Below are 21,018 nucleotides of genomic sequence, written 5' to 3' on the forward strand. Positions count from 1 at the left end.
GGGGTTTGTCTTTGACCCTGAACTTTTGCTTTGGGCCAAACTTAACTTCCTCCTCACAGAGAAGACCATGAGATTAAACAAGCGAACGCGCTTTTTTCCCAAGGCTGCGCTACCAACCAAAGGTCTAGAAATGTTTAACAAGTCCACGGAGGGGTCCTTATTGTGGGGGCGGGGGGACACTTTTAGCAATGGAGAACTGTGGGGGTGATGTTTGTTTGTTTGGGTTTGGTTGTTTGAGACGGTGTCTCATGTAGCCCAGGCTACCCTCACACTTACCATGTAGCTAGCCAACATGGCCTTGAACTCTGATTCATCTACTCCTGCCTTTCAAGCACTGGGGATTACAAGTGTGTGCCAGCTCTCCCAGCTTAGAATTGTGATTTAAACAGTAAGCCTAGTCTTCTACTAAACTGTGATTCTCGTTTTACTGAGGAAGGGTGACAAGTGGGACAATCACATAAAAACTGTTGTTATTCAATTTTTCAGTAGTGGGGGGGGGTCTATAAATTAACATTGGAAGTGTGTTCTGCCAACGCTTGTAGTTCCCTGTCCCTCCCAGCCAGAACATGGTGGAGGACATAGTTACAAGCCTCCTCCATGCCACGTTCTATCAGAAATCTCAAAGAGATTGATTTTTCATTTCTTTCTTTCTTTATTTATTTTGGGATTTTTTTCGAGGTAGGGTCTCACTCTAGCCTTGACTTACCTGGAATTCACTATGTAGTCGCATGGTTGCCTTGAACTCATGGTGATCCTCCTACCTCTGCCTCCTGAGTGCTAGGATTAAAGGCGCGCACCACCACACCCGGCTCATTCCTTTATTTATTTATTTATTTATTTATTTATTTATTTATTTATTTATTTATTTATTTTGGTGTTTCAAGGTAGGGCTTCATTGTAGCTCAGGCTGATCTAGAATTCACCATGGAGTCTCAGGGTGGCCTCAAACTCACAGCTGTCCTCCTACCTCTGCCTCCCAAATGCTGGGATTAAAGGTATGAGGCACCATGCCCAGCATAAATATATTTTTAAAAAAGACAAAAGTAGCCGGGCGTGGTGGCACACACCTTTAATCCCAGCACTTTAGGAGGCAGAGGTAACAGAATCACTGAGAGGTCAAGGCCACCCTGAGACTACATAGTGAATTCCAGGCCAGCCTGTGCTAGAGTGAGACCCTACCTGAGGGGAAAAAAAAAAAAAAAAACAGACAAAGTAGAAGGAGTGGGGGCTAGTAGAAGGGAAGGGGAAGTGCATATAGTCAAAATAGTTACATACATGTAAAAAATTGTCAATAAGTAAAATTGAAAAAGAAAGTTACCTGCATGAATCTACAGAGATTTGGGGAAAGGAACATTTACCTCAGCATTTTCCAAGAAAGAAAACTTCAAAAAAGACTAAATGAACAATTGTGGTTATGGTTTTAAACACACACACACACACACACACACACACACACCTAGAAGTAAAACTCTGAAGAATAGGCAGGTGTTGAGCTCAGTGACTGAGCAGTGACTGGCAGCTGTGTATGTGTGTGGTGTGGTGTGATGGTGTGGTGTGGTGTGGTGTGGTGTGCTGTGCTGTGCTGTGGTGTGGTGTGCTGTGGTGTGGTGTGGTGTGCTGTGTTGTGGTGTGCTGTGGTGTGGTGTGGTGTGGTGTGGTGTGCTGTTTTGTGGTGTGCTGTGTTGTGGTGTGGTGTGCTGTGTTGTGGTGTGCTGTGTTGTGGTGTGGTGTGGTGTGGTGTGCTGTGTTGTGGTGTGGTGTGGTGTGGTGTGGTGTGCTGTGTTGTGGTGTGGTGTGGTGTGCTGTGCTGTATTGTGCTGTGCTGTGTTGTGCTGTGCTGTGTTGTGTTGTGGTGTGGTGTGGTGTGCTGTGTTGTGGTATGCTGTGTTGTGGTGTGCTGTGCTGTGTTGTGGTGTGGTGTGGTGTGCTGTGCTGTGCTGTGTTGTGGTGTGGTGTGGTGTGGTGTGCTGTATTGTGCTGTGCTGTGTTGTGCTGTGCTGTGTTGTGGTGTGGTGTGGTGTGCTGTGCTGTGCTGTGTTGTGGTGTGGTGTGGTGTGGTGTGGTGTGCTGTGTTGTGGTGTGGTGTGCTGTGCTGTATTGTGCTGTGCTGTGCTGTGTTGTGCTGTGCTGTGTTGTGTTGTGGTGTGGTGTGGTGTGGTGTGGTGTGCTGTGTTGTGGTATGCTGTGTTGTGGTGTGGTGTGCTGTGCTATGGTGTGCTGTGCTGTGGTGTGGTGTGCTGTGTTGTGGTGTGGTGTGCTGTGTTGTGGTGTTCTGTGCTATGCTGTGGTGTGCTGTGGTGTGGTGTGGTGTGCTGTGCTGTGCTGTGGTGTGCTATGCTGTGGTGTTCTGTGCTATGCTGTGCTGTGGTGTGCTGTGGGTGTGTGTGCTTGTTGCAGTCAAGTTGGGCGATGGAGAACATCACTAATGCGTCTACATGATCTGATTAACAATGTCTTATGAGATGGGGCTGGAGAGATGGCTTAGTGGTTAAGCACTTGCCTGTGAAGCCTAAGGACCCTGGTTCAAGGCTCAATTCCCCAGGTCCCATGTAAGCCCGATACACAAGGGGGCATATGCATCTGGAGTTCGTTTGCAGTGGCTGGAGGCCCTGGCATGCCCATTCTCTGTCTGTCTGTCTCTTTCTCTCTCTGGCTGTTGCTCTCAAATAAATAAATAAAGATAAACAAAAAAAAACTTTTTAAAATCATTTTTATTTATTTATTTATTTGAAAGGGACAGAGAGAGAAAGAGGCAGATAGAGACAGAGAGAGAATGGGCGTGCCCAAAAAAAAACTTTTTAAAAATAATGTCTTATGATAGAAACAAAACAAAATCAAAAGCTATTCTAAATCTGGGTGATAGTGGAAATGGGGGGGGGCATGGAGGGAAAGGACTGATAGAAGGAATGTCAATGCTGGGGCCCATTTATCTCTTAATCATTTCAGTAAGTATATAGTAAATGTCTCAGCCCATTTTGTGTCCCTGAAACATCACCACAGAGTGAGTAATTTATAGGAATGTTAACTACTGCCAGACACACGGCTGTCTCCCACCACTCAGGTCCAAGCTCCTGTTGAGGGCTTGCCCCACTGACCCACAGGTGAGACAGAAAGGGAGGGTTAACTCGTTTTGATAAGAAGCCCTCTCTCAAGCATGAGCCTACTTCTGCAATGATGGCATTAAGCATTAATCCATTCGTAGGACACAGCCCTTGTGACCTCTCTCCAAGGTCCCACCTCTCAATACCAAGTTTTGGGGATTAAATTTCCAACATGTGAGCTTTGAGGGACACATTTAAGCCACAGCAATGAGCTATAAAACAGTCACATGACAATGTGGAATAAATTGACCCTGCTGGAATTGCAATGGGTTTAAATCCATACCCAAGTGACCTATATGAAAACACAAATACCATTTCCTCAATATTTTCTTTATTGCCTCATAAAATTCTAAACTCAACCTGGAGAAACCCTGAGCAATGTGTCAAAGAATAAATGAGCCATGTATAACAGCAGAGTGAGCCACAGTTGTGTTCAGTGGCAGGAAAGTATGTTGCTTTTACAATTAGCAACTCTCCACCTCATCAAAAAAAAAAAAAAAAAAATCACCATGTCTACCAACAACCCCACCACAACGAGCCCAGCTTGTTCTCTGGGTCCTCTTAGAACCTTCATTTCTAAAATTTCAGCCAAGATACCTGTGGGCTTCCCCGCAGGGAGTCATGCATAAAACGGCAGTTCCTACCCCAATATTTAGTTAAAGAAACTGTGACCAAAGGAGGCTTTCAGAAATAGCATCAGTCAGAGTTTGGCTGGCTAGAGGCATCACTGTTGAAAATAACCACTGAGGACCCTGCCAAAGCTGAGCCCGACGTGGGCCTTTCCAGTCTTCTCATGCCCTTGGCCAGGATCTCCACCGTCAACCTTCTAAGTCTAAGTCTGGCTACAAGTCACCAGAGCTTGCGCACGTCCGCTGCATCTCTTCTCGCTTTGCTGAGACAAAACACCAAATAGAAGCAACTTTAGGGGGGGAATTATTTTGGCTCACAGTAGAGGGTACAGTCCACCTTGGTGGGGAGTTCATGGGGGCAGGAGTGTGTAAGTGGGATTCCTGGCATCTCAGCAGACCAGGAAGCTAGAAGTGGTTGGATTGTAATTCTGAAGGTTCAAGACCCAGCCACCCACTTCCTCCAGCTAAGACCCACCATCTAAAAGTCGCGCAGCCTCCCGAAACCGCGCCACCTTCTGCGGGGGTCAAGTATTTAAATGCCTGAGCCATTTCACATTCATATTTTATTTTATTTTATTTTATTTTATTTATTTTTTAAAAGTTTTATTTATTTATTTATTTGAGAGTGACAGAGAGAGAGAAAGAGGCAGAGAGAGAGAGAGAGAGAGAGAGAATGGGCACGCCAGAGCCTCCAGCCACTAAAAACAAACTCTAGATACATGCGCCTCCTTGTACATCTGGCTTACGTGGGTTATGGAGAATCAAGCCTCCAGCTGGGGTCCTTAGGCTTCACAGGCAAGCGCTTAACCACTAAGCCATCTCTCCAGCCACTTACTTATTTATTTGAGAGAGAGAAAGAGGCAGTGAGAGAGACAGTGGCCTCTGGCCACTGCAAATGAATTCCACGTGCGTGTACCATTTTGTGCATCTGGCTTATGTGGGTTCTGGGGAATTGAACCTAGGTAGGTCCTTAGGCTTTTCAGGCAAATGCCTTAACCACTAAGCAATCTCTACAGCACCCCACTCCCTCCATTTCACATTCAAACCATAGCATCAAACATAGCTTCCAAGTGTATTTGATCCACTGACTCCTGGTGTTAACAACTTGCCACCATGGGGCAGTCTGAGGAGGATGAAGTGCTTCTGCCAGTCTTACGCCCGCACAATGAGGACATTCAGAAGGTTTCCCGGTCCTCACGGGGGTGACGGGGGCGGCTGTACAATTCCAGAGTGGAGTACACTGGAATGAAGTATGTAGAAGGAAAACGTCTCCAATTTCCCTGTGCACCCTCAGGGCAGGGGACAAAGGAGGGAGCCCTTCGGCAGGAGTTCCACTCCAGATCTCGGAGACGCAGGGAACCCCTGCATGTGACGCACCCCAGACCCCAGCACAGTCCCATTGGCACAGGGAAGTGCAGGCCCTGCACAGCCAGCACACAGACCTAGCCGAGCACCAGCCAACAGCCCCCTGGTGGCTATGTGACTCCAAGAGGCGCCCTCCACATCTTCAATCCAGGCCGACACCAGCCATCCCGTGGCAGCCATGGCTCTTCAACCTGGCTGTCGTTGGTGGCCTGCCCTGTCCCCTGACTCAGTTCAAACAGCATGTTCCCTCCAGCCTCCTCCCTGCTCCCCTCCAGCACCACCCTCAGCAGAGACCCTTTCCTTCCAGTAAGGACCCTGGAGCTTTGCCCTCCATTCCAGCAGGGAAGTCTTGAACCTCTGCTCTACCACCTGACCATCAGTCTGTTCCCTGGCCTGTCTTCAGTCAAATTCTCTCTCTGGGCCTTGAATCCTAAAACTGCCTTGTACTCTCCCTTTATTTACAGCATCCCCTTTTTAGCTCCTCATTGTGTATTTGGGCAACTGAAGTCTAATGATGCCAATAAACATTTTAAAGCATCTAACACCTCACACTGACCTTTTAACACTGTTCCAGCGTCAGAGAACAGTCTCAGCAGTTCTCTGCTCCTTTTCCCACACAGCCAGCTTTCTCCAGTCTTTTCTTTCTTTCTTTTCTTTTTTTTTTTTTTTTTTGGCAAGCCCAACAGATTGCCTGCCCCCCTTTTATATGAGGGGGGGGGGAGAGAGAGAGAGAGAATTGGTGTACTAGGTTCTCCAGCGGGTGCAATCGAATTCCAGATGCATGTGCCACCTTGGGTGCATGTGTGACCTTATGTTCTTGCGTCACCTTGTGCGTCTGGCTTACGTAGGACCTGGAGAGTCAAACATGGGTCCTCAGGCTTCACAGGCAAGTGCCTCAGCTCCAGCCCTCTCAGCCTTTCTTGCACACTGCCTTTGTCACTCTCTGTCCCTGCTCCCTTTCCGCCCTCCTTTCTTGCTTGTCACGGTACTGAAGAGGGTTCGCAGGGAATGATCGGTCATGTCAGAAGGCTTCGCAGAAGAGAGAAACTGTGGCACACAGGAACTCCTGACAGGTGAAGCTGTCAGGACGCCCCCAGACCACGCCCCACGGTCCTGCAGGCTGATGTCACAGGGCCTGTGCCTGTCCTGTTGCCCAGAGTGACAGGGACTTGGTGGAAGCTCTGAGCCTCTCTGAACTGCTCTCACCTCACTTTCTCTTCACCACTTTCCCTTCCAGCCTAGCCTTACAAAATAGAAGGAACTTTCTAGCACATTCTGTCACTGCTCTCTCAGAACATAAGCAGTCACCAAGCTCTTCTCCTTTACAGAGCTTCCATTATGTGGTGGGTTTTGGCGGTTGAGGTGCTGAGGACAGAACTTGGGGCCTTGACTCTGGCAGACAAGTGCTCCACCACCGATTCACACCCACACACGCGAGCTGGAGAAATGGCTCAGTGGTTAAAGATGCTTGATTGCAAAGCCTGCTGGCCCAGGCTCAGTTCCCCAACACACATCTAAAGCCAGAAGCACAAAACGGCGCATGCATCTGGAGTTTGTTTGCAATGGCAAGAGACCCTGGTGCTGCTGTGTGTACACACACACACACACACACACATTCTCTCTCTCTCTCCATCCCTCCCTCCCTTTTTCAGATCATAAATACGTAAATGAAACATATACAAATTTTCTTCTCTGTGTAAAACACTATTAAGAGAATGTTAAGACAAAAGAATGCACAGACTGGGCTGGAGAGATGGCTTAGTGGTTAAGGCGCTTTCCTGTGAAGCTTAAGGACTCATGTTCAACTCTCCAGGTCCCATGTAAGCCAGATGCACAGTGACACAAGCATGCAAGGTCACATGCACACAAGGGTGCATCTGGAGTTTGACTACAGTGGCTGGATGTCCTGGCACACCAATTCTCTCTCTCAATATCTCTTGCATTAAAAAAAAAAAAAAGGCAAGTTTGTTGGGCTTGCCTCAGGAAAAAAAAAAAAAGAAATACACAGACCAGGAATAAGTATTTGCAAAATACAAATCCAATGTAAGAAATGTATCCAATACATACTGGTAACATAATAAACATAATAATATACTAATAATGTAATAATGTAAAATTCTTAAGAAGGGTGTCACGCTGGCTCAGGCTGACCTGGAATTAACTACGTAGTCCCAGGGTGGCCTTGAACTCATGACGATCCTCCTACGTCTGCCTCCCAAGTGCTGGGATTAAAGATGTGCACCACCACACCCCGCTAAAATAAGATTTTTAAATTTAAATTAAATAAAAAAGAACGGAGCATATAAACAGTGTTACTCCCATGCCGGGGTCTCAGGGTGGCCTCGAACTCATGGCGATACTCCTACCTCTGTCTCCTGAGTGCTGGGATCAAAGGCGTGCGCCACCACGCCTGGCTCAAGCAAACCTTTTCTCCTACAAACACCAGCCCAATATCCTTCAATTCAATACTGACATTTTTCATGTACAGTGAGTATATGTGCTGGTTTGAATGTAGAATATCCTCAGGCGCCTCATTTGGCTGTGAATAAGTCTCATACTTGTGCCCCAGCCTGTAGAGCCTCCGGGAGGCGGAGCCTTGGAGGAGGGGGGGTCCAGCCCCATGGGGTGTCCATGGCCTTGCTCCTTCTTGCTTCTTCCCTGCTGCTGCTGTGTGATGTCAGCCAGCCTCCTGCTGGAGCTGGGCTTCCCCCAGCTTCTGGTCCCGGGTTTTGTCCGGCGAGAGGGAAACTGCCCCAGCGTGGTATGTTCCGCGTGGCTGTCCCCACTTTACATGCAAACTGTGGTTCTACTAGTCCCGGCAATGAGTTTGCTAGGAACAGCTCACGGAATTTAGGAAAGCGCCTCCACTGGGTTGGTGATGGGACATTTGAATGGATGCAGATGAACAGCCAGATGAAGGAGGTGCACAGGGCGAGGCGTGGGCGAGGGGCAAGGGGCGAGGAGCTTCCGTGCCCTCCCTAACTAAGCACCCCACCCGCCAGGAATCTCAGCAAGGGGGTTTGTGTGGAAGTCCACTCCACTGACATGACCAGTGCTCCGTGCACCCTTCAGTCTCCTCTCCCCTCCCTAGCAGTTGAGGGTGGAGTGGGGTTTAGACTCCCAGCCCTCCAATCACACCCCGGTTTTTCCGGGGTGTTTCTGGGGTAGGTCCCCATCCTGAAACCTGTTAGGTCCCCACCAAACACCAGTAGTCTCCTCACTAGCATACAAAAGACACTCATCACCCTAATGGCTTGAAGGTCTGTGTGTCAGTGGACAAGGACACAGACCAAATGTACATTTATTGTTCTTTCTTTTGTGTGTGTGTGTTTTCAAGGTAGGGTCTCACTCTAGCCCAGGCTGCCCTGGAATTCACTATGTAGTCTCAGCGTGATCTCGAACCCACAGTGATCTTCCAACCTCTGCCTCCCCAGTGCTGGGATTAAAGGCGTGCATTACCATGCCCAGTGAAATGTACATTTCTTATATCACAATACCACACGCCCAGTTCAAAACTCAGCAGAAGAAATGAACAAATTTTACCAAAGCATATATACAGATGGCAAATAAGCATTTGAAAAGATGTTCAATGCCATTTGAGAAAACTTCAAGTTAAAACAAACTAACAAGTTAAAAACAAGATGCCGCTACACACCATTAGGATGGTATATATTTAAACAACCATGACAAATGCTGAGAATGGAAAGCAAAGGACTCACATCCACAGATGGCTGAAATAGAAAACAGCAAAGCTAGATTTACCCAGTTGATAGGAAAATTCATTTCCATATGGACACCTGCACAAGTTTTGTTCATAGTCAACAAAAACCGGAAGCCAACAAAATGTCCTTCAATAGGAGAACATATACATTGTGTCACATCAATACAAAGGAATGCATCACCAAGCCCTGAAGAGCCATGAAGGAATCCCACATGCACATTGCTAAGTGAAAGAATCCAATGTGCAAAGAAGACACACTGAACGATTCCAGTCACAGGGCATTCTAGAAAAGGTAAAATGACTGGTGATAGGCAGGAGGGGCTGAATCAACATAGGGGAGCACACATAACTTTCAGAGAATTAGAGCTATTCTGTATGATACTATAATAAATCCACAGTAGACAGGATGTCACTATTATTTGTCAAAGCCTATAAAAGTTATAGCACAAAGAGTGAGCCTGGAAAGTTCCAGTTAAAAACAAACCACCGGGGCTGGGGAGATGGAGCACTGACTGAGCAAGTTCATATGAGGACATGAGCACGATCCCCAGGTCCCCATGTGAAATGAGATCACACATGTACATGAAGTTTGCCAAGGGGCAAGTGTTAGGCCAGCGGTTCTCAAAGTGTGGCTCAGTGACACCTGATGGTCCTAAAAGTCATGATGAAAGCCTGCTCAGTTCTCCCCTTTCCTACTAGTATCTGCATCTGAGGGAACCCAGAATTAACTTCTTTTTTTTGTTTTTTTTTTTTTTGTTTTTTTGAGGTAGGATCATGCTCTAGAATTCACTATGGAGTCTCTGGGTGTCCTTAAACTCCGGGTGATCCTACCTCTGCCTCCTGAGTACTGAGATTAAAGACATGTGCCACCAAACCTAGCTCTTTTTGTTTGTTTTTGTTTTCTGAGGTAGGGTCTTACTCTAGCTCAGGCTGACCTGGAATCCACTATGTAGTCTCAGGCTGGCCTTGAACTCACGGTGATCCTCCTACCTTTGCCTCCCAGGTGCTGGGATTAAAGGTGTGCGCCACCACGCCCAGCTTTTTTTTTTTTTTTTTTTAGTAAAGCTCTGGTTGGCCTGGAACTACACACATAGATCAGGCTGAATTCAAATTTGCAGCAATTTTTCTGCCTCTGGAGTGTTTAGGTGACAAGTGAGAGTCAACACATAGGGCACCAGAATTTCTTTTAAATGTTTCTTCCCAAACACGTGACACAGACTCCAGTTGTATCTTGTTAAACAAAAAAAAACTGTATATGCTTAAATATATTTAATAATAATATAATTTTAAAATATATAAAATTATACTAAAATATGTGTATACCATGTCATAGGAAACTTTTCGCCTGGGGAGACATGGACACACGTCTTCACCCCAATAGGGCTCAGGTGGCAGACCAAAGCACGACCACACCAATAACCAGTTCCATGAACCGGTAAGTTTATTGGGGGTCATTTACAGAACATAAAGGGAGGTTACTTATATGCATGTGGGGCCCCCAAGGCAGCCGCTTCGATGGAGCTTCCGGGGTTGCTCCTCCCTCAGCCTCAGGAGAGCTTCCTTTCTGAGCATTGGGACCCCAGAGCTGCTGGCCACCGATGACAGCTTCCCTGTGGTCGCTTCTAGAAGCTCCTGTCCCTATCCAGGAGGACCAGACCCCAGAGCAGGACTTTAGAGGGACTCGCTGTGCTCCTCCCTCAGCCTGGAGGTGAGGGCTTGCTCACAGAGCGAGAGACCCCAAAGCAACACTACAGTGGGGCTCACTATTCAGAGATTACTCCCACATATGCTCCCCCCTGAGCCTTGGGGTGAGGGCTTACTTACAGAGCATGGAGACTCCAAAGAAACAGCCTCAATGGAGCTCATTCATTGTTCCTACATCTTTTCTTTTCTATTCCTCTAGGCAGGGTCTCACTCTAGCCCAGGCTGACCTGGAATTCACTCGGTAAGTAGTCTCAGGGTGGTCTGGAACTCACTGCAATCCTCCTAGCTCTGCCTCCCAAGTGCTGAAATTAAATTAAAAGTGTGTGCCACCATGCCCGGTTATCTTTTCCTCTCCTGTCTATATACTCTATCTTGCCCACTCAGGTCACGGGATCTGTGCACTGCTGTATGCAGCTGGCACATGGGGGCGCCGAAGTCTCAGGAGGGGTCAGATGCCCCTCCCCACACCATCGCTTGTGAGCTGACCCAGCTGCTTTGATAAAGCTGCAATAGTTGTTTACATCCTTCAATGCAGAGGAAATTTTCCATACAACCACCAGTACAATCATCTTAAAAAAAAAAGAGTGACAGAGGAACGCTCAGCACTGAAACATCCCTATCACATCTTCCAAGGCTCAGGGTCCATTGTGGAAGAGGTGGCGGAAAGAATGTAAGAGCCAAAGGAAGGGTAGGACTCCTTACAACGTGCTCCCTCCAGACATAAAATGGCCTGGATATCCACAACCTCGCAGTGCCTGACACTACCTGCACAAGACCATCAAAAAAGGAGGAAAGAGGGCTGGAGAGATGGCTTAGCGGTTAAGTGCTTGCCTGTGAAGCCTAAGGACCCCGGCTCGAGGCTCAGTTCCCCAGGTCCCACATTAGCCAGATGCACAAGGGGGCGCACGCGTCTGGAGTTCGTTTGCAGAGGCTGGAAGCCCTGGCGCGCCCATTCTCTCTCTCTCCCTCTATCTGTCTTTCTCTCTGTGTCTGTCGCTCTCAAATAAATAAATTAATTAATTAAAAAAAAAAAGGACGAAAGAGATCATGACATCAAAATAAAAGAGAGACTGATTGAGAGGGGGAGGGGATATGATGGAAAATGGAATTACAAAGGGGAAAGTGGGAGGAGGGAGCTAATTACCCTGGGTTATTGTCTACATCTATGGAAGTTGTCAATAAATAAATAAATACATACATAAATAAAAATTAAAAATTTTCCATGAGGACTTCCGGTTAAGATGGCGGCGTAGGTACCATGCCAAAGCAGCCTAGGGGGGAAAAAAGACCAAAAAAACTCAGCAAAATACACACTTTTACTAAAAAGTGAGGTGTATAGGAAATTGAAGCGGCAGCGGAGAAGTAGAAGAGTTATAGAGCATCCAGAGCCTGCACAGGTGGGAAAAGCGGCTCCGGCAGCTCAGCCAACCGCCGCGGCCGCGGCGCAGCAAAAAACCGCCAGGCTCGGCTCGAGCCACAGGAAAAGCCAGGTGCGGGATTTTCCCTTCACACCACACTCTCCGCAACATGGGAAACGTGAGGGGAGAGCGGCAGCGAGCAGCGGAGGAGAAGACTGTGAGGTAGAAGCACACGTGGAGCAGCGAGACAACCAGAGCAGCCGTGGCTCCCTCCCCTCCCCCAGCGCCTGAGCCCAGCTCCCGCGAACAGAGCAGCGGCCTGGGACCGGCCACGCCAACTTGGGCTGACAACGGGACCCAAGCAGGAGCAGAGTTCGGGAGCAACTTCAGCGGCTCCAGCACCGGTACCAGTGGCCCCAGCAGCAGCAGACCCAGGAGCAGCAGCAGCAGCAGCGGCAGATCCCACAGCAGCAGCTTTAGGGGGAGCAGCGACAGTGGACACAGCAGCAGCGGCTCAGTTTGCCCCGCAGGAAAAGCAAGTGCCCAGCTCCAGAAATCAGAACAGCAGCCCGACGACCCAGGCAGCAACTTGACTGAGACCAAAATCACCCAAGGTAACTGGGATTGCACCAGGGAAGGGTCTCACTTGGTCACAAGCTGACTTGGATCCCTCAACAGACCAGAAATCTAAACCTCTTTGTTGATAGAGGATCTGGTCATTATAATAACTACTCTTGCATACATACTCGGGACTGTTTTTGATTGAATGTGTACAGTGTTTAGTTAAATTTTAGAATCTACCAGTATTTTATTCCACTCAGCCTGCTTGAATACTCCTATAGCAGGGAAACTCAACCCCTAAGAACATCTTTGTAGATACTCTGAGAGTCTTAAGAGCCACACCTAATACCTTAAGGTCCTACTCTGAAAATATATTACATCAAATCAATTGATACAGCTAAGAATACACAGCTAGCTAGAAAATCCAAGCATTAACTTAATCCAAGATGCAAAAATATATACATTATAACACAAGAAACACTAAAAAGCAAGACGATATAAATCCACCTAAAAGTATTAATGCATCAGAAATGTCCTCCAGTGAGAAAGAGTTAGAGGAAATGCCTGAGAAAGAGTTCAAAAGAATAATTATAAATATTCAAAGAGGTCAAAGAACACATGAAAACAATCAAAGAAGAAATCAAAGAGAAAATCAAAGGAATCAAAGAAGAGGCAGGACACCAATTTAATGAAATAAAGAAGGCAATACAAGACATAAATAGGGAAATAGAAATAATAAAAAAAAAACCAGTCAGAATTACTAGCAATGAAGAACACAGTTAATGAAATAAAAAACTCTGTAGAAAATCTCACCAGTAGGATGGATGAGGGAGAGGACAGAATATCTAAGCTAGAAGACCAGGTGGCAGACCTAATGCAGTCCAACAAAGAGAAAGACAAACTTATAGAAAAGTATGAGTGGGAATTTCAAGATATTCGGGACACTATGAAAAGATCCAATATAAGAATTCAGGGCATAGTAGAAGGAGAAGAACTCCACTCCAGAGGCATAGTAGGCATCTTCAATAAAATCATAGAGGAAAATTTCCCCCAAATTGGGAAAGAGGTGCCAATACAGATACAGGAAGCCTTTAGAACCCCAGCCAGACAAAACCCAGAAAGAACCTCTCCTCGCCATATTATAATCAAACTTCCAAACACACACACCAAAGAAAAAATATTGAAAGCAGTTAGAGAGAAAAATCAAGTTACCTACAAAAGCAAGCCCATCAGGATTACAGCAGATTATTCAACACAAACTTTTAAAGCCAGAAGGGCTTGGAGTGATATATTCCAAGTTCTGAAAGATAACAACTGTCAACCAAGGTTACTTTATCCTGCAAAGTTATCCATTCAAATAGATGGAGAAATAAAGACATTCCATGACAAAAGCAGGTTAAAGGAGTATTTGAAGACAAAACCAGCTCTACAGAAAATACTTGATAGAATCCTCCATGCTGAACAAAAGGAAAAGCACACATATAAGGAACCTAGAAAAAACAAGCTATACTCAAATACCAGTTAACAGAAGAGAGCACAGGTAGAACCAGAAACACACACACACAAAAAAAATGGCAAACATAAATACACACCTTTCAATAATATCTCTTAATATCAACGGTCTCAATGCCCCAACGAAAGACATAGATTTGCAGACTGGGTTAAAAAGCAGGATCCTACAATTTGTTGTCTCCAAGAAACTCACCTTTCTACAAAGGATAGACATTACCTTAGGGTGAAAGGTTGGAAGACGGTGTTTCAAGCAAATGGGCCTAGAAAACAAGCAGGGGTTGCTATCCTAATATCAGACAGGGTAGACTTTAGTCCGACGTTAGTCAAGAAAGATAAGGAAGGTCACTTCATATTGATTAAGGGCACACTCCAACAGGAGGACATTACAATCCTAAACATATATGCACCTAACATGGGGGCTCCCAAATTCGTCAAACAAACACTATTAGAACTAAGGTCACAGATAACACCAAACACAGTGGTGGTGGGTGACTTTAACACCCCACTCTCATCAATTGACAGGTCATCCAGGGAAAGAATAAACAGAGAGGCATCTGGACTAAATGAGGTCATAGAAGGAATGAACCTAACAGATATATACAGGACATTTCATCCAAAGGCTGCAGAATATACATTCTTTTCAGCAGCACATGGAACATTCTCTAAAATAGACCATATATTAGGACACAAAGCAAATCTTAACAAATTCAGGAAAACTGAAATAATTCCTTGCATTCTATCTGACCACAATGGAATTAAACTACAAATCAGTAGCAAGAAAGGCTATAGAGCATACACAAAATCATGGAAACTAAACAATACACTACTAAATGATGAGTGGGTCAATGAAGAAATCAAAAAGGAAATCAAAAAATTTATAGAGTCAAATGATAATGAGAACACAACATACCAAAATCTCTGGGACACAATGAAGGCAGTTCTAAGAGGTAAATTTATAGCCTTAAGTGCCTATATTAAGAAATTAGAAACGTCGCAAGTAAACGACCTAATGCTTCACCTTAAAGCCTTGGAAAAAGAAGAACAAGGCAAACCAAAAATCAGTAGACGGGAAGAAATAATAAAGATTAGGGCAGAAATTAATGAAATAGAAACAAAAAGAACAATCCAAAGAATTAATGAAACAAAGAGTTGGTTCTTTGAAAGGATAAACAAGATTGATAAACCCTTAGCAAATCTGACCAAAAGAAAGAGAGAAGAGACACAAATTAATAAAATCAGAGATGAACAAGGTAACATCACAACAGATTCCAGAGAAATTCAAAAAATCATAGGGACATACTATAAAAGCATATACTCCACAAAGTATGAAAATCTGAAAGAAATGGATGATTTCCTTGATCTATATGACCTACCTAAATTAAATCAAAATGAGATTAATCACTTAAATAGACCTATAACAAACATGGAGATCCGAACAGTTACCAATAATCTCCCAACTAAAAAAGCCCAGGCCCGGATGGATTCACTGCTGAATTTTACCAGACTTTTAAGGAAGAGCTAACACCATTGCTTCTTAAGCTTTTCCAGGAAATAGAAAAAGAAGGAATTCTACCAAACTCCTTCTATGAGGCCAGCATCACCCTGATACCAAAACCAGGCAAAGATAGAACAAAAAAAGAAAATTACAGACCAATCTCCCTCATGAACATAGATGCAAAAATTCTCAACAAAATATTGGCAAACAGAATACAAGAGTATATCAAAAAGATCATTCACCCTGACCAAGTAGGCTTTATCCCAGAGATGCAGGGATGGTTCAACATACGCAAATCTATAAATGTAATACATTACATAAACGGGTTGAAGGACAAAAATCACATGATCATCTCATTAGATGCAGAGAAAGCATTTGACAAAATCCAACATCCCTTCATGATAAAAGTCCTACAGAGACTGGGAATAGAAGGAACATATCTCAATATAATAAAGGCTATTTATGACAAGCCTACAGCCAACATATTACTAAATGGGGAAAAACTGGAAGCTTTTCCACTAAAATCAGGAACAAGACAAGGGTGTCCACTGTCCCCACTTCTATTTAATATAGTTTTGGAAGTCTTAGCCATAGCAATAAGGCAAGAGACACACATAAAAGGGATACAAATTGGAAAGGAAGAAATCAAGTTATCATTATTTGCAGATGACATGATTCTATACATAAAGGACCCTAAAGACTCTACTAGCAAGTTGTTAGAGCTGATCAAAACCTACAGCAATGTAGCAGGATACAAAATAAATACACAGAAATCAGTAGCCTTCATATATGCTAACAACAAACACACAGAGGATGAAATCAGAGAATCACTCCCATTCACAATTGCATCAAAAAAAATAAAATACCTTGGAATAAACCTAACCAAGGAAGTAAAGAATCTATACAATGAGAACTTTAAAACACTCAAGCGAGAAATTGCAGAAGACACTAGAAAGTGGAGAAACATCCCTTGTTCCTGGATTGGAAGAATCAATATCGTGAAAATGGCAATCTTACCTAAAGCAATCTACACATTTAATGCAATCCCTATCAAAATTCCAAAGGCTTTCTTCATGGAAATAGAAAAAACAATCCAAAAATTCATTTGGAATCACAAAAAACCTCGAATATCTAAAATAATACTGAGCAACAAAAAAGAGGCTGGTGGTATCACCATACCTGATTTTAACCTATACTACAGAGCCATAGTAACAAAAACAGCATGGTACTGGCACAAAAATAGAAATGTAGATCAGTGGAACAGAATAGAGGACCCAGATGTAAGCCCAAGTAGCTATAGCCACCTGATATTCGATAAAAATGCCAAAAATACTCATTGGAGAAGAGACAGCCTCTTCAGCAAATGGTGTTTTGAAAACTGGATAAATATCTGCAGAAGGATGAAAATAGATTCTTCTCTCTCGCCATGCACAAGAATTAAGTCCAAATGGATTAAAGACCTTAACATCAGACCGGAAACTTTGAAACTGCTAGAGGAAAAAGTAGGGGAAACCCTTCAACATATTGGTCTTGGCAAAGACCTTCTGAATACAACCCCAATTGCTCAGGCAATAAAACCACAGATTAACCACTGGGACCTAATGAAATTACAAAGATTTTGCACCGCAAAGGACACAGTGAAAAAAGCAAAGAGGCAACCTACAGAATGGGAAAAATCTTCGCCAGCTATATATCTGGTAGAGGATTAATATCTAGGATATACAAAGAACTCAAAAAGTTAAATAATAAGGAATCAAACAAGCCAATCAAAAAATGGGCTATGGAGCTAAATAGAGAGTTCTCAAAGGAAGAAATACGAATGGCATATAAGCATCTAAAAAAATGTTCTACGTCACTAGTCATCAGGGAAATGCAGATTAACACTACATTGAGATTCCATCTCACTCCTGTCAGATTGGCCACCATCATGAAAACAAATGATCATAAATGTTGGCGGGGATGTGGAAAAAAAGGAACCCTGCTGCACTGCTGGTGGGAATGCAAGCTGGTCCAGCCATTGTGGAAAACAGTGTGGAGGTTCTTAAAACAGCTAGAGATTGATCTACCATATGACCCAGCTATAGCGCTCCTAGGCATATATCCAAAGGACTCATCTCATTTCCTTATAAGTACATGCTCAACCATGTATATTGCTGCTCAATTTATAATAGCTGGGAAATGGAACCAGCCTAGATGTCCCTCAACAGATGAGTGGATAATGAAGATGTGGTACATTTATACAATGGCGTTCTACTCGGCGGTAAAGAAAAATGAAGTTATGAAATTTGCAGAAAAATGGATGGACCTGGAAAGTATTATACTAAGTCAGGTAACCCAGGCCCAGAAAGCCAAGCGCCACATGTTCTCTCTCATATGTGGATCCTAGCTACAGATGACTGGGCTTCTGTGTGAGAATGAAAATACTTAGTAGCAGAGGCCAGTAAGTTGAAAAGGAGACTTAAAGGGTGGAGAAAGGAAGGGAGGAGGATACTTAATAGGTTGATATTGTATATATGTAATTACAATGATTGTAATGGGGAGGTAATATGATGGAGAATGGAATTTCAAATGGGAAAGTGTGGGGGTGGGGAGGGAGGGAATTACCATGGGATGTATTTTATAATCATGGAAAATGTTAATAAAAATTAAAAAAAAAATTTCCATGAAATGAAAACTCATTTTTGTATTAAATTTATATTCATATTAAATTTTAATGGGATTTTATTTTGTATTGAGGCTGGAGGGAAGTGTTGAAATAGGGTCTCATTCTAACCCAGGCTGGCCTGTAATCCTGATCTTCCTACCTCAGCCTGGGTGACAGGATTAAAGGCATACCACCAGGAGCAGCTTTAATGAGCTTGTTTTAAATGAATTACTTTTTAAGTTTTTATTTAGTTATTTGCCTGTGTTTGTGTGTGTCAATGGACATACCAGTGTCTCTGGCCCCTGCAAACCAATGTCCATGAAGCTTTACTGGGGGGGCTGAGAAATTGAACCTGGGGCGACATGCTTTGTCAGCAGTTTAGTACTTTGGGGCATGGTGGCTGATGTCTTCAAATCCCATCGCTGTGAGTTCGAGGGAGACTAGAGAAGACCTTGCCTTACAAAATGAACCTGGCATGGTGGCGCATGCCTTTTAGCCCAGCACTCCGGAGGCAGAGGTAGGAGAATTGCTGAGTTTGAGGCCACCCTGAGACTACACAGTGAATTCCAGGTCAGCCTGGGCTAGAGTGAGACCCTACCTCGAAAAACAAAACAAAACAAAATTTAGTAAAATAAGGCTGGAGAGATGACTTAGCAGTTAAGGTGCTTGCCTGCGAAGCCTAAGGAGCCAGGTTAGATTCTCCAGGACCCACATAAAGCCAGATGCACAAGATGGCACATGCATCTGGTGTTCATTTACAGCAGCTGGAGGCCCTGGCACACCATTCTTTATCTGCCTCCCTCTCTCTCTCTCTCTCTCCCAAATAAATGAATAAAAATAAATTTTACAAAAAAATTAGTAAAATAGGGCTGAAGAGATGACTCAGTGGTTAAGGCGCTTGCCTGTGAAGCCAAAGAACCCAGGTTCGATTCCCCAGTAAAGAGGTAAGCCAGCTGCACAAGGTGGCACATGAATCTGGAGTTCCTTTGCAGTAGCTGGAGGCCCTGGTGCGCCCATTCTCTCTCCTCCCTCTCTCTCTACCTGCCCTTTTCTCTCTCAAATAAATAAATGGAATTTTTTTTAAACTTTTTTTAAAAATTTTTATTTATTTATTTGAGAGCGACAGACACAGAGAGAAAGACACAGGGAGAGAGAGAGAATGGGCGCGCCAGGGCTTCCAGCCTCTGCAAACGAACTCCAGACGCGTGCGCCCCCTTGTGCATCTGGCTAACATGGGACCTGGAGAACCGAGCCTCGAACCGGGGTCCTTAGGCTTCACAGGCAAGCGCTTAACCGCTAAGCCATCTCTCCAGCCCAAATAAATGGAATATTTTTTTTAAAATCAGTAAAATAAAATAAAAAATACAGTTCTACTTTAATTCCTAAATCGGCCAATCTCTTCGGGAATCTCTAGGCGTGTGAGGAGGACCACAGGTTTGGGAACGGCTGTGCTTCACGCACGCGGCGCCCGCAGACGGTTCTAGAACCCGCTGGAGGCGGCGGCCAAACAAGCACCCATTTTCCGGGTCCGGCCCACGCCCTCCCACTGGGAGGCACCCGCGGCAGCGACCTTGGCAGAGGTCAAGCGCGCGGGTTACCCGGAGGGCTCGCGGGGCCGCCGGGGCCTCGGGACCGCGCGGGGAGCCGACCACGCGGGACCGCGCACGCGCGCGACGGGGGCTGGGGGCGAGCACTCACACGCTGGGCCACGCCGCCGCCGCCGCTCCGCGCGCCGCCCTCCGCAGCACACGCAGCGCCATCTTCCCGACGTGGCCCCGCCCCGCCCGCCCGGGCCACGCCCATCTCAACTGCCAATCATCCTCGTGGCGGCCACGCCCCCCTCCACGACTTCTCCCCGCCCCCAGCTAGCCACGCCCTTCTCCTCTGTTTGCAGAGGCCCCTGTCCCTTCTTGTCCAGGTCTGGGGCTGTCCCAAGGACCCCCGCAGGATGGCTCCTTGTCCGAGGTTTCTCTGCTGACTCAATCCAAGTCCTCCTGTGCTTCTGAAGCGAGCTAGGAAAATGATTTTCTGTGCCAGAGCTGGCCGGGTTTTCCAGGCGTTGCTTTGTTGTTATGGTTAGAATACAAACCTAACGCCCCACCGCTTGAGAGGCAGAAGGAGGAGGTGACCGTGAGTTCGAGGCCACCCTAAGACTACACACTGAATTCCAGGTCAGCAGCCTGGGCTACAGCGAGACCCTCCCTCGGAAAACCAAAGCAGGACTGTTAGGATGGCTTTGTGGTTAAGGCACTTGCCGGCAAAGCCACAGGACCCAGGTTCCATGCCCTAGGACTCACATAAGCCAGATGCACAAGGTGGTGCATGCATCTGGAGTTCGCTTGCAGCCGCTGGAGGCCCTGGCATGCTCTCCCTACCTCTCTCTCTCTCTCTGTTTCTCTCTCAAATAAATAAAAATAAAATACTACAAAAAGAAAAACCAAAATAATAATAATTATAGTAATAATAATGAATATAGCCTAACGTGGCTGGTACATGACATGATTAGGAGGCACAGAAAATGCGGGACTCCATTCTGGGATATGTCATGCGTTGGGTGGGTAACAGGTTCAGGGCAGCTGCTGACTGCCCAGTGGACAGAGAAATGCAGGCTGAAGCCTCTGAGTGACACCCAGCGCCCTTCACTCCACACCATACAGAAACCATGACGAGCCAAGGTGTTTCAGCAAACCACAGGCCTGACCCTGAGGGTCACCTGTCTCCTTCTACCAAATGCCACCCACTCTCTGGACCATTCCTCATACCACCTTGGACCATCCTTCAGCTATGACCACATTCCATTCACTCTCTGAATTGACACCTGGTAACATTAAAGTCGTGGGATGCTGAATGTGGTCTTGGGTTGAAAGAAGAAACACCTGGGCTGGAGACGTGGCTTAGTGGTTAAGCAGTTTGCCTGCTAAGCCTAAG

The 21,018-nt window shown here is 45.5% G+C and overlaps 1 protein-coding gene across 1 annotated transcript in view; it reads right to left on the bottom strand.

Moving 5' to 3' along the window:
* Clybl (citramalyl-CoA lyase) overlaps positions 1–19,850 on the bottom strand; it is a 297,384-nt gene extending 277,534 nt beyond the window's left edge. Inside the window, exon 1 of the mRNA XM_045145803.1 lies at positions 19,789–19,850. Within this exon, the coding sequence (XP_045001738.1) occupies positions 19,789–19,850 (62 nt within the window). The remainder of the gene's footprint in view (positions 1–19,788) is intronic.
* Positions 19,851–21,018: the final 1,168 nt, after the last annotated feature.

The sequence above is a fragment of the Jaculus jaculus genome, chromosome 3 (genome assembly GCF_020740685.1).
Source record: "Jaculus jaculus isolate mJacJac1 chromosome 3, mJacJac1.mat.Y.cur, whole genome shotgun sequence".
NCBI lineage: Eukaryota > Metazoa > Chordata > Mammalia > Rodentia > Dipodidae > Jaculus > Jaculus jaculus.